This window comes from Schistocerca cancellata, chromosome 1, assembly GCF_023864275.1.
Source record: "Schistocerca cancellata isolate TAMUIC-IGC-003103 chromosome 1, iqSchCanc2.1, whole genome shotgun sequence".
Taxonomy (NCBI): Eukaryota; Metazoa; Arthropoda; class Insecta; order Orthoptera; family Acrididae; genus Schistocerca; species Schistocerca cancellata.
This window is the reverse complement of record NC_064626.1, coordinates 696196516-696210032: the sequence shown is the minus strand read 5'-3', so window position 1 is coordinate 696210032 and position 13517 is coordinate 696196516. Positions and strand designations below refer to the sequence as shown.

The 13517-nt window shown below is 45.5% G+C and overlaps 1 protein-coding gene across 1 annotated transcript in view; it reads right to left on the bottom strand.

Annotated features, from left to right (window-relative positions):
* The window catches only part of LOC126095156 (uncharacterized), an 89552-nt gene that overhangs the window by 34674 nt on the left and 41361 nt on the right, over positions 1 to 13517 (bottom strand). The window contains exon 2 of the mRNA XM_049909916.1: positions 9700 to 10096. Within this exon, the coding sequence (XP_049765873.1) occupies positions 9700 to 10096 (397 nt within the window). The remainder of the gene's footprint in view (positions 1 to 9699; positions 10097 to 13517) is intronic.

Sequence of the window (13517 nt, the reverse complement as noted above, 5' to 3'; positions counted from 1 at the left end):
TGAATGACTGTTATTCACAGCTACTGTGAATACACATGATGCGCATTCCGCAAGTATAACTAATAAAAAGAAGCATTTTGCAATCACTAAAATATGTTTGAATACACATTGCCGCTGGCCAATCGGCCTATTAATCACTTATAGCGATCCTAATTGCTATTAACGATCTACGACCGCATGACACATTCTGTGTAAGGCACACGTCTACAGAAGACATGAGGTTAGTGGATACGATGTTCGCGACGTGCACCTGAAGTGTTCGTGCTCAGCTGTAACGCTTTCGTGGAATGTTTGGCTCACACTATCGCGTTTCCGCCACTAATGAAGAGAGCAGATCTGAGCCATGGATGAAGTACACTAAGGAGATAAGTAGTGGGGTAGGTCCTAATATCGCGTCGGACCTTCTTTTGCCCGGCGCAGTGAGATGACTCGACGTGGCGTGGACTCAACATGTCATTGGAAGCTCCCTCCAGAAATATTGGCCGGCCGGAGTGGCCGTGCGGTTCTAGACGCTACAGACTGGAACCGCGAGACCGCTACGGTCGCAGGTTCGAATCCTACTTCGGGCATGGATGTGTGTGATGTCCTTAGGTTAGGTAGGTTTAAGTAGTTCTAAGTTCTAGGGGACTGATGAGCTCAGAAGTTGAGTCCCATAGTGCTCAGAGCCATTTGAACCAACCAGAAATATTGAGCCTCTCCTGCCGTCCATAATTGCGTAAGTGTTGCCGGCGCAGAATTTTGTGCACGACCTGACCTCTAGACTTTGTCAAGTGATCTGGGTGGCCAAATAATTCGCTTAAATATTCCAGAACGTTCTTCAAACCAGTGGCATGACGCATTGTCGTCTATAAAAAATTGACCGTTGTTTGGGGGCATGAAGTCCATGAGTGGCTGCAGACGGTCTCCAAGTAGCCAAAAACAACCGCCGGCTGTTGTGACCGAGCGGTTCTAGGCGCTTCAGTCCGCAACCGCGCTGCGGCTACGGTCGCAGGTTCGAATCCTGCCTCGGGTATGGATGTGTGTGATATCTTTAGGTCAGTTAGGTTTAAGTGGTTCTAAGTCTAGGGGACTGATGACCTCAGATGTTAAGTCCCATAGTGCTTACAGCCATTTGAACTATTTTTGAACATAACTATTTACAAACAATGATCGGTTCAGTTAGACCAGAGGACCCACTCCATTCTATATAAACATAGCCCACACCATTATGGAGCTACCATCAGCTTGCACAACGCCTTGCTGACAATTTGGGTCCATGGTTCGTAGGGTGTGCTCCACATTCAAATCCTGCTATCAGCTCTTACCACCTGTCATCGGGTCTCAAAGGCACTCGCGTCGGACGTCTGCTGCTATAGCCCATTAACGTCAAATTTCGTATCACTGTCCTAACGGATACGTTCGGCGTACGTCCCATATTGATTTTTGCGGTTATTTCACTCAGTGTTGCTTGTCTGTTAGCACTGACAACTCTACGTAAACCTCGCGCTGACGGTAGTCAAGCGAAGGCCGTCGCCCACTGCGTTGTTCGTGGTGAAAGGTAATGCGTGTAATTTTGTTATTCTAGGCACACTCTTGACAATGTGGTTCTTGTAATGCTGAATTCCCTAACGACTTCCGAAATGGAATGTGCCATGCTTCTAGCTTCAATTCCCATTCCGCGTTCAGCGTCCGTTAATTCCCGTCGTCCGACCATAATTGCATAGTAAACCTTTGCACGGGAATCACCTGAGTACTAGTGACAGCTCCGCCAATGCACTCCCTTTTGTACCTTGTGTACTGATACTACCTCCATTTGTATATGTGGAACCCATGACTGTCTCCTCATTGTACTTCAGTTGTGTTTGATAATTACTGTGAATACGAGTGCTACATATTCCAAGAGTATTATTGTAACAAATAATAAGTGTGTTGGCAATACTAAAATATGACTTCACATTGCCAATAGCCAATCTGCCTATTAATCCTTTGTAGCGATCCTCATTGCTCTCAATGTGAGTGCTATTAACGACCTACGACCGTGTAATATCTTCTATGTACTGGAGGCATCCATGGAAGACACAGTGCTGGTGGGAAGAACGTTCTTGACGTGTACCTGAAGTCCTGCAATGCTCTCGTGAAATGTTTGGATGTCACAAGAAGCCCACATCACCACATTTCCGGTGGTAATGACGAGAGCAAATTTGGAACGGAATACAATCTCAGTTAGATGATAACTTAATCAAAAAGTTTACATTTCTAACAAATTTGTACTAACTACCATAGTATTTCACACTGATGTCAGCGGTGACTTGTAATCATCGAATCATTATTACATCCAAACGTTCATTTGCGGACGGAGGTTTACTGTTCAAAGTATTTTTGAGCCATGTGGCAGTTTTCGCTGTTAATTAGGAATACACTCTGTAGATCCATGTGAGTGAAAATGGGAAGAGAGAAAACGATTTTAACTGACGAGGAGAGCACGGCAAGAGCTATAATACGATTTCCGAGAAACTTCTCTCGGTGGAAGAGGAGTCAAAATCAGCGAACACGTGTGTCGGCTTATCCGTAGATATTTGACCGTCTCTGAGAAAACGACGATCAAAGTTTTCGAGGTACTTCCTGTACCTTTTCGAGAGCGGTGGCAGAGTGACTAGCATCGCTGTTTCATACATTTTCGATCCGCGTTCGAAACCCGATTATTATTTTTGTTTTTGTTTTCCTTTTATCTCCCTATGTCCGCAAAAGATTACTATGCGAATGTTCTCTCATGTGTGTTGAAATGACGTTGTCGTTATTCGTTTAAAAATTGTGTGTCTAGTGAATGAATTTAAAAAATAACGATACATTAACGTAAAAATTAGTTAAAATTGTTTCTGGTGAAATTCCTGCAGTGTATTATGATTCATAATCAATTGAAAGCGCCAGTTTTCGTAAAACTGATCTGTTAAACGTGGTTTGTCACGAAATTATTGCCGACGTGTGAAATCTTTAGCAGTATTAACGCAGTTTTTCTCACGAGTGAGATTCATACGAAGAAATGTCACACTGCCTAAGCTGTCTTTGCGGGATGCTTGTGGTATTCGGAATGTCCATGTTTTGCATGTTTCTGCAATCTATGTCATCCAAGGGAATGCACCAAATCTTCCTGAAGAGTAAACAAAAGAATAAAATATAGGTTGGCGACTCCGTGCAGTAAACAGCGGCTTCAGTTATTGTGATCGCTTCTCAGTTTTGGTTACTGATAACTTGAAACCAGTGTCTATGAGTTTAATTTGTACACCACAGCACTGAAGGTGATCACTATGTGATTGAAAATCGATTTTGCTATCAATAAACCATCAATATTACGGCCAATGCTGACCTTCCTTTTAATTTAATAAAATAGAGACATTAAGGGGACATTGTATGTCCTATGCCGCCAATGTTAAATTATCGAATTTTGTGACCCATTATCTTGGAAACTTTTTAAGACACCAACTTACAATTTTCCATAATTATTGAATGCACCTTTCTAGATACACTGAACTAGAATTATTACTAAAATTGTATTGTGGGGCATGTTATCTTTTTTTTCTCAAACACTCAATTTTTTGACAGAATTTTGTAAATAAACGAACATAAAAACAAAACAACTAAAGATATTTTAATTACTCTAGTTCCATATGTGTTGAATCTCACACTTGGCATGCTGTGAAAATCTCATGTCTCTACCATCAGTACTCTTTTAGAAAACGGGTCATTTATTGCAAAAAATGTAGTTCAGAGATATTGAGGTTTAAACCTTTTTTATTATAAATTCTTATACAGACTTACATTTCTGCGTCTTTTATGCACCATAATTACCCAGGCCCATAGTCTGTGTCTTCTTCAGTGTCACAACAGCCCAGTGTTTGCCTCCTCTTTTTCTTTCTTGCTTCTTTTGTCATTTGCTGAGCAGCTAACTCTGCTTCACGTACACGAAGCTCATCCAGTTCCCGCAGTCATTTAGTTGTGTTCTGTCCAAATACTACCTCTAACTTCTCCAGAACCTTAAGTCTTTCATAGTCCCCACCATTAAAAGTTATTACGCCACCAGACACTGCTAACTTTAGAGTCTTAAGGCTAACAAATACATTTTTAGGCACACGGCACCACACAACATCATTGAAGGACTCATTCACATTCTGGGTCTTCCCATGTAAACACTTCTTTAGTAGCTCAGGATTTCCCAAATCTCTGACCGCCTCTGTAGCGCAGCAGTAGCATTACCTCCTACCACGCAAGGGGGCCCAGGTTCGATTCCCCTTAGAGGACTGGGTGGTGTGTGTCATCATTTTCGTCATCATTGCCACACAAGTCGCCAAAGTGGCGTCAACTAAAAAGACTTGCAATACGGCGGCCGAACCCCGAAGGGGATATCCCGGCCAATAAATACCATACAATAATTTCATTTTCCCAAGTCTCTGTAAATAGATTTGATTGTCTCCATTACTGTCAAAGGAAGATGATGTTTATGATTAAATTCAAGTAGGGTGCCAGAAAATTCAGTTTACGTATATTTACACCAAGTGTTTGGTGGAGGTATACACAAAGCATGACATCGCTTTTCATCAGCTCATTTAATCGTCTCTAAAGTGTCACAGTTATCCCTGATGGCCTTCCCATAATGTTCCTGTAATTCATCAATGACTTTATCCGTTAGCTTACTACAAAAATAGCCGATAATCACACTTCTTTCAAAAAAATTGATATCAGAAACAAAGGACTGATTTGATTATTCGTAATGCCAACTTCTGAGACGTAGACGTAGGCACAAAACAAAGCAATTCACAGCCTTCTAGACTGTGTAGTTCCCAAGAAATGAATTCTCAACTGTGGCAGAATATGCATAACCACAAAATTTGACAGTCACACGTCAACATTCAAAATATTTTGAACGTCCCACAATTGTCTTTATGGAGTAGAAAACAGAAAATGTCAAATTTCAACGAATTTCACGTACAATGTCCCCTTAGGATCAGGATACAAAAGAATTTGAGAAATAAAAAGACTACAGCCCCCGAAAAAACCGTACACACTTGTATTATATAATAAATATATAACGCTTATTGTCAAATCCAGCTTTAATTTTACAATTAATATAACGCTTTTGTATCCCCAAACTTAATAAGAAACATGACTAGATAAATAAAAAAATAAAACAAAAAAGCAGTAATTGGGTTTCGAATTCAGGACGAAAAAGTGAAATGCCGCGACGGTAGCCACTATGCCACCAGTATGGCTGAACTTATCATGCACTAAAAGGCATTTAAATTACGTTGAAAACTTTGACGACCGTTTTCTCATAAACTGTCGAGTACGTAGGGCTACGCCGAGACACTTGATCGCTTATTTTGGCTCCTCTCCGACTGGGCGAAGAAGTTTCTGGGAAATCGGGTAGTGGCACTAGCCGTGTTCTCCTTGTGAGTATGAAATTCAAACCTTTTCAGTTTTACTTTTTAACCACATTCTTCTAGGATTATTTTAGCAAGGACGGTAATGGCCTTGCAGCTGAGACATTCATCCACTCAGCGGCACACAACCACATCCACCCCTCCTTCCTTCTCCCCCCCCTCCCCCACACACAGTCACATTAAGTCTAGTGCAATGTGAATGTCAACAAAAGGTATTTGCGTAGGAAATCGTAAAACGTTTCAACAGGTCCAGGATACTACCACTGTGCCATGGCGCTTGTTTTCAGCAAATACAGAGCGGTCCGGAAAAATGTAGACACTCTTTGATATTCAGTATTAATGGAACAAGATGACGTATCGTTACAATACTTGCATGGAGGAAATGTTAATTTATGTGTTCAAAGTGATCACCATTTGCAGCCAAATAACGTCGATGCCGCTGAACTATCGACCGAACCACGCCTGTCAGTGTTGCCAGTGTGATAGCCGCACAGGACGCCTCCATGGTTTCTCATAGCTCATTCAGTGTCACTGGCTTCTCTTGATAAACATTTTTCAAGAGCCCCACAGATAGAAGCAAGAGGTGTAAAGACTTGAGGCCGTGACGGACACTCAACAGCTCTCCTTCGACCTATCCATTGTCCAGGTAGATTTTCATTCAAGTAGGCGCTATCATCTCTGATGTAGTGAAGTGAAGCGCCATCTTGTTGTCGATAAAATCTTTCATTTCCATACACGTCTCGGATGGCAGTTAAATCGATGTTTGCTGCATAAAGATACACCTCATCAGTGACGGTACCTTCACAGAAGAATGGGCTAATCAAAGCGCGCAATGACAGACTGCACCACACATTAACACCCGGTAGATTAACATGTTAAAGACATGAACCTGAGGATTTTCAGGAGCCCGGTACACGCAGTTGTGGCAGTTTGAATTGCGCTTCGTTAGACTAGATGACCATCCCTGAAAACCGTGCATCCTCGCAAAACATGCCTTCAAACCACTCTCAGTGCTCCATCCTGCGATCCGGATCATCCTCGTCCATAGCGTGTAGCTATCTTGGAACATACACTTTCCACTTTGCAGCCTTCCGAATTCGTTGTATACTTGATCGGCTTACCTCGCTTTCACGTGCACCCTGCTTCACAGGTTTCTGTGGTGACTTACAAGGGAACCTCCCCATCGCACCCCCTCACATTTCGTTATATGTTGGCACAGTGGATAGGCCTTGAAAAACTGAACACAGGTCAATCGAGAAAACAGGAAGAAGTTGTGTGGAGCTATGAAAAAATAAGCAAAATATACAACCTGAGTAGTCCATGCGCAACATAGACAACATAAAGGAGAATGTGAGCCAAGGAGCGCCGTGGTCCCGTGGTTAGCGTGAGCAGCTGCGGAGCGAGAGGTTCACGGTTCAAATCTTCCCTCGAGTGAAAAGTTTATTTTCTTCATTTTCGCAAAGCTATGATCTGTCCGTTCGTTCATAGACGTCTCTGTTCCCTGTTATAAGTTTAGTGTCTGTTTGTTGCGACCGCACCGCAAAACCGTGCGATTAGTAGACGAAAAGACGTGCCTCTCCAATGGGAACCTTGTTATTGAAGTCGCGAGCTATATTTGCTGGATTGACCACGGAATATATCTCACGTATTTAATGCACTCTCGTCTAAACTGCCAGCCAGCCAGCCACGGAGCCTCGTTAGCAGGAATACTCTCTCTTCCGTGCGCTGTAGTCGACTGACATCGTGTGTTTCGATGTTCGTTTAGGTGTAGCGTCCCCATACTACGGCGCAGTTACCTCGCATCGGACGGACGGACGGACAGATAATAATTGTCTGAAAATAAAAAATTTAACTTTTCACTCGAGGGAAGACTTGAACCAAGGACTTCTCGTTCCACAGCTGCTCACGCTGACCACGGGACCACGGCGCTCCTGAGCCCGTACTGTCCTTGATGTCGCCTATCTTGAGCATGGACTACTCAGTTTGTATATTTTGCTTATTTTTTTCATAGTTCCAGACAACTTCTTCCTGTTTTCTCGATTGATCTGCGTTCAGTTTTTCAAGGCCTATCCACTGTGCCAACTTATAACTAAATCTGAGGGGGGTGCGATGGCGAGGTTCCCTTGTTAGTAAGATGTTGCAACACGGCAGCGCTAGAAGTTGGACTTGATGTTTTTGGTCGACCAGATCTATCCTTACGCACATCCTGAACAGCACTATCAGCTTAAAACTTTTCGCGAATACGATAAATTGTTGTATGTGTTGATGGCTGAGTTCTGTACACATTACGCCACTGCCATTGTTCCTCCATCATGTCTTCGTACTTCCAGTACCACTTCAATATGACCTTGTGTTAATCAAACGACAAACTTACTTCAGTCATTGCTGTACTGTCTTCTGCTGGAAAACGTGCGCCGAGAACTTTTGAGACAACAAAGGACTACACTACCGCTCAAAACTGCAAGGTATCTGTCATTTTGTTCAAAGATGTTGAGAGGTTCCAGAGTATTTGTACTGAGAGCTCAAAAAAATACTTTTGACTTGATTCCTAAACATGTCGTTTTACTTCCTTGGGTGGCCTGTATGAGACGAGCTTCGGAGGATGCAGCACACTGTGTTTCTGGTTGGGGGCTGCAATTCCCTGAATTCTGAGGGGTTCGTACAATAGGCTTAAGCACCTGACGGAACGACTGACGTCGGTCGTGTTTCGCCTATTGTATGCAGGGCGAAACGACCTGCAAGACGTCTGAGTGTCGCCGTAGTTTATGTGTTTACCGTTCCGGCGCGTCCGGAACGAAGATTCCTGACACCGACTGACTGCATTGTCCTCTTGATTCTCAGAATACTTGTGGACTGCGCCCTGCTGGGTGCGACTGTCTGGCGCCGGATGGCCGGTGGTCTAGGCAGGTTGTTTTTGAAGCCGGTCAAATGTCAAGCTCAAAGCCCTCAGCTGAATAGCAGAGGCTTGATTGGTCAACTTCAAATGATGCTAGTTGACGTCATAAAGCGCTGCTCTAAATTGGAGCAAATGATGTTCCGAGACAGTGTGGGGGAATTTTGGAATCAGCACTGAATGCTGATTCGCGGTTTCCGAGGAGAGCAGCGAGTTGAGTAATGCTGGCTTTGCTCTTACATCGCATCACAGAGAAGATTCGTGATCTGATCTTCGTCGGAGTCGGAAAGTCTTGCGACTTGGTCGCACTTTTTCGGAAGAACTTAGAATTGTCGGACAGACTTCGAGGCCAGGGGTTGACACAGAGTTGCTGCACGGCAGAAGTCGGCGCCTACATCGTCAGAACACTGCCTACCGACGACGTGCTGCAGATTTCAGTACTGGTGCAGTATTTTGCGGCTCCGGCATTGTAGGACCTTATCAACTTTATACTGAATCCCTCAGCAGCACGCGCGTTCGCTTTGCTACAGGTCCACCTTGCTTGTTTCTCCATGTGATCCCATTTGAGCTCTCACTACTAATTGCGATACTGCTATATAGTCGGAAGATTAATATTTGATTCATTAGGACCTCCAGTCATTATCATTATCATCAATTTATTTCATCACAGAGAGTAGGAGCCCCTTGTTCTCGAGCCAACACTTATTCTCGTAATATTTCAGTATACCCTATCCTTTAACCTACTGTGTGTGTGTCGACAATCACGTGCATTTATGTTATGATATATAATAAATTTCATTGTAATATTCCATCCGTATATCATTTCGTAGATATAGGCAGAATCCCATTTCCTGTTGTTTACTATGATAGTTATCTTTTTTTGAGTAGATTACGATTTTTATTAAATTATTGTGAGTGTGCACTCCTTATTTTGCCAACTAGCAGGGTCCACCATCATTTCCTTCCGTTACTGTTGTGCACATAATTAATTAGCTGGTAGATAAGGAGGGGGTCGAGTGCATGTCTCGTTCTCATGCACAATTCGTCTGAATTAAAGAGGTACAAACTCTTCTCCACCCCGGCACCTCGCAATGTTAACCATCAAATAGTGTCTACATTTTTCTGGCTAAAAGGGCTCTGAGCACTATGGGACTCAACTTCTGAGGTCATCAGTCCTCTAGAACTTAGAACTACTTAAACCTAACTAACCTAAGGACATCACACAGATCCATGCCCGAGGCAGGATTCGAACTTGCGACCATAGCGGTCGCGCCGTTCCAGACTGTAGCGCCTAGAACCGCTCGGTCACTGCGGCCGGCCATTGTTCTGGATCTATTTGTACAGAATGGCATAGTGCAGGAGAAACACAGGGACATCTGAAACGCAACTCACCTCCGTAACCGTAGTATGGATAGGCGTGGTAGTAGACGGGGAGTTCCCTGTAGCTGGAGGCCCGCTGCTGGGCATCCGCTATCTGCATAGGGGACAGCGCCCCACCCGCCGGTTTCAGCGACGGCGCACGTGTGGCCGTGGGCGCCGGCGCTTCTGTGACTGCGGGCACGGACGCGACGGCGGCAGGCGCGGTGCCGGGGGCGGACATGGCGGCGGCTGCGGCGGCAGAAGCGGCGCCGGGGGCGGTGCCGGGGGCGGAGGGCGCGCCGGGCCCCGTGGGCAGACCGCGCTGACCGCCTGCACCACGGCCGCTGAAAGTCTCCTGGCTCTCGAGCTGCTGGCGCAACGTGTACGAGTGGTAGAAGTCCTTGTAGCGGGGCGGCTGCGGCGCCGGGGGCTGGGCGGCGGCGACCAGCGCGGCTGCGGCTGTGGCGCACAACACGGCCACAACTAAGCGCGTCATCTGAAACCGGGAAGACAATCAGGCACTCAGACTTGGCGCTGCTCACTGTCCTCTTCACCTCGTTCTCCTCCCTTGCATTTCACGCTTTCGTATGAATCAGCGGCACAATGACTGGAATTCACGATATCCAGTTTTATGGCGCTATACGGTAAGTTCGTTGATTTGAAAAAAAGCGTATGGGGACTGAAGATGGCAAAATGAATTGCCGAAACTGGTTGATCGGCAGTCCCCCCATCTTGATGGGGGGACTGCTGGGGAGTGTCAAAGACGACCTGGGGTTACGAAAACCAGGGATTTACAATATACCTTGTCAATGTGGCATGTCCTACATTGGCCAGACGGCAAGAACTGTGGAGATAAGGTGCAAAGAACATCAGAGGCACACTAGATTAAGACAGGTGACTAAGTCAGCCATTGCTAAACACTGTATAGAACTAGATCATGCCATGAAGTATGAGGATACCAAGATTCTAGCACAAACACCCAGATTTTGGGACAGTGTTATAAGAGAATCGATAGAAATTAAAATGGCTGACGATCTTATGAACCGTGACACAGGGTACCAGCTAAGCAGAGCCTGAGATCCGGCTCTGGAATTGTTAAAGGAGCAACGGGGGCAGCTGCAACACTACACAAACAGAAGAACCAGAGACATGGAGATGGAAAACGAGCCCCTGACGGACTGCCAGGTGCACCAGACCGAAGAGGGAACGCCCAGAAGTGGGACTGGTGGGCGCGGACCGCAGAGGGAACATCCAGAGCCGCAGCGGACGAAAAACGGATCGGCAACGCTCCAACAGGTCGTGGTGAGCGGGCGAGGACCGCAGGGGCAACGCTTGGTACCCCAGGCCGTAGATGACACCCCCAGGAGCGGGTTTGGTGGGCGCGGACCGCAGAGGGAATACCTAGAACCGCAGCGGACGGAAAACGGAGTAGCAACGCTCCAGCAGGTCGCAGGGAATGGGCGCGGACCACAGAGGAAGCGCCTGCAGCCGTTGCTGGAGGGGGAAGGCCATAGGCATAAATACTGGACCACGTCCACTCGAGGAGCAGTCTCAGGTCGCACCTGATGAAGATCACGAGCTACGTGACCGAAATATCGTGCAAGTACGACGCTGATATCTGGCAGAACACCCGACAACCCAAGATATCATCAAAGTTTTAATTTCTTCTCCCTGGGTTTCAATTCCTACTTCAAATTATACACTACTGGCCATTAAAATTGCTACACCAAGAAGAAATGCAGATGATAAAAGGGTATTCATTGGACAAATATTTTATACTAGAACTGACATGTCATTACATTTTCACCCAATTTGGGTGCATACATCCTGAGAAATCAGTACCCCAGAACAACCACCTCTGACCTAATAACGCCCTTGATACGCCTGGGCATTGAGTCAGAGCTTGGATGGCGTGTACAGGTACAGCTGCCCATGCAGCTTCAACACGATACCACAGTTCATCAAGAGTAGTGACTGCCGTATTGTGATGAGCCCTTTGCTCGGCCACCATCGACCAGACGTTTTCAGTTGGTGAGAGAATGTGCTGGCCAGGGCAGCAGTGGAACATTTTCTGTATCCAGAAAGACCCGTACAGGACCTGCAACATGCGGTCGTGCATTATCCTGCTGAAATGTAGGCTTTCGGAAGGATCGAATGAAGGGTACAGCCACGAGTCGTAACATATCTGAAATGTAACGTCTACTGTTCAAAGTGCCGCAAATGCGAACATGCGGTGACCGAGACGTGTAATCAATGGCACCCCATACCATCACGCCGGGTGATACGCCAGTATGGCGATGACTAATACACGCTTCCAACGTGCGTTCACCGCGATGTCGCCAAACACGGATGCGACCATCATAATGCTGTAAACAGAACCTGGATTCATCCGGAAAAATGACGTTTTGCCATACGTGCACCCAGGTTCCTCGTTGCGTACACCATCGCAGGCGCTGCTATCTGTGATGCAGCGTCAAGGGTAACCGCAGCCATGGTCTCCGAGCTGATAGTCCATGCTGATGAAAACGTCGCGAACTGTTCGTCCAGATGGTTTTTGTCTTGCAAACGTCCCCATCTGTTGACTCAGGGATCGAGACGTGGCTGCACGATCCGTTGCAGCCATGCGGATAAGATGCCTGTCATCTCGACTGCTAGTGATACGAGGCCGTTGGGATCCTGCACGGCGTTCCGTATTACCCTCCTGAACCCACTGATTCCATATTCTGCTAACAGTCATTGGATCTCGACTAACGCGAGTAGCAATGTCGCGATACGATAAACCGCAAAGGCGATAGGCTACAATCCGACCTTTACCAAAGTCGGAAACATGATGGTACGCATTTCTCTTCCTTACACGAGGCATCACAACAACGTTTCACCAGGCAACGCCGGTCAACTGCTGTTTGTGTATGAGAAATCGGTTGGAAACTTTCCTCATGTCAGCACGTTGTAGGCGTCGCCACCGGCGCCATCCTTGTGTGAATGCTCTGAAAAGCTAATCATTTGCATATCACAGCATCTTCTTCCTGTCGGTTAAATTTCGCGTCTTTAGCACGTCATCTTCGTGGTGTAGAAATTTTAATGGCCAGTAGTGTAGTCTTTTGCTCCCTGTATTTCACCCTCGCCACCTTTAGAATTTGAAAGAGAGTTTTCCAGTCAACATTGTCAAAAGCTTTCAGTAAGTCTACAAATGTTATCAACGTAGGTTTATTTTTCCTTAACCTATCTTCTATAAGAAGTTGCCTCGCTTTTTACTACATTGCTCCAATACAATCTGATCTTCCCCGAGGCCGACTACTGCCAGTTTTTCCATTCCTCTGTTATGGATTCGTGTTAGTATTTTGCATCAGTGAATTATTAAAATGATAGTTCGGTAATTTTCACACCTGTAAGCACCTACTTTCTGTGGAATTGGAATTATTACATTCTTCTTGATGTTTGCGGGTATTTCGCCTGTCTCATACGTCCTGCTCACCAGATGGAAGAATTTTTGTCATGGCTGGCTCTCCCAATAATATCAGCAGCTCTGACGGATTGTTTACTCCCGTGGCCTTGTTTCGACTTAAGTCATTCAGTGCTGACTGTGTTAGTCTAAGGTCCTGAAATACGTTGACAAATTATTGGATTGCTGCAGTACTCATTATCGAGACCGGCTTCACACCCTGAACAACACAAATCAGAGACAAATTGCACTTCGTACTTCTAAAAGTATTCCAAGCCAACTAAATACAAGAAATAAACACGAAGTGGCCGTTTACGAACAATTGTACGTCACCCTTTCTCATTCACACCGTACCCTTTGTGGTAGCAGGTAGTCTAAATCCCACAGTATTTTTATTCAAGTAATGAGT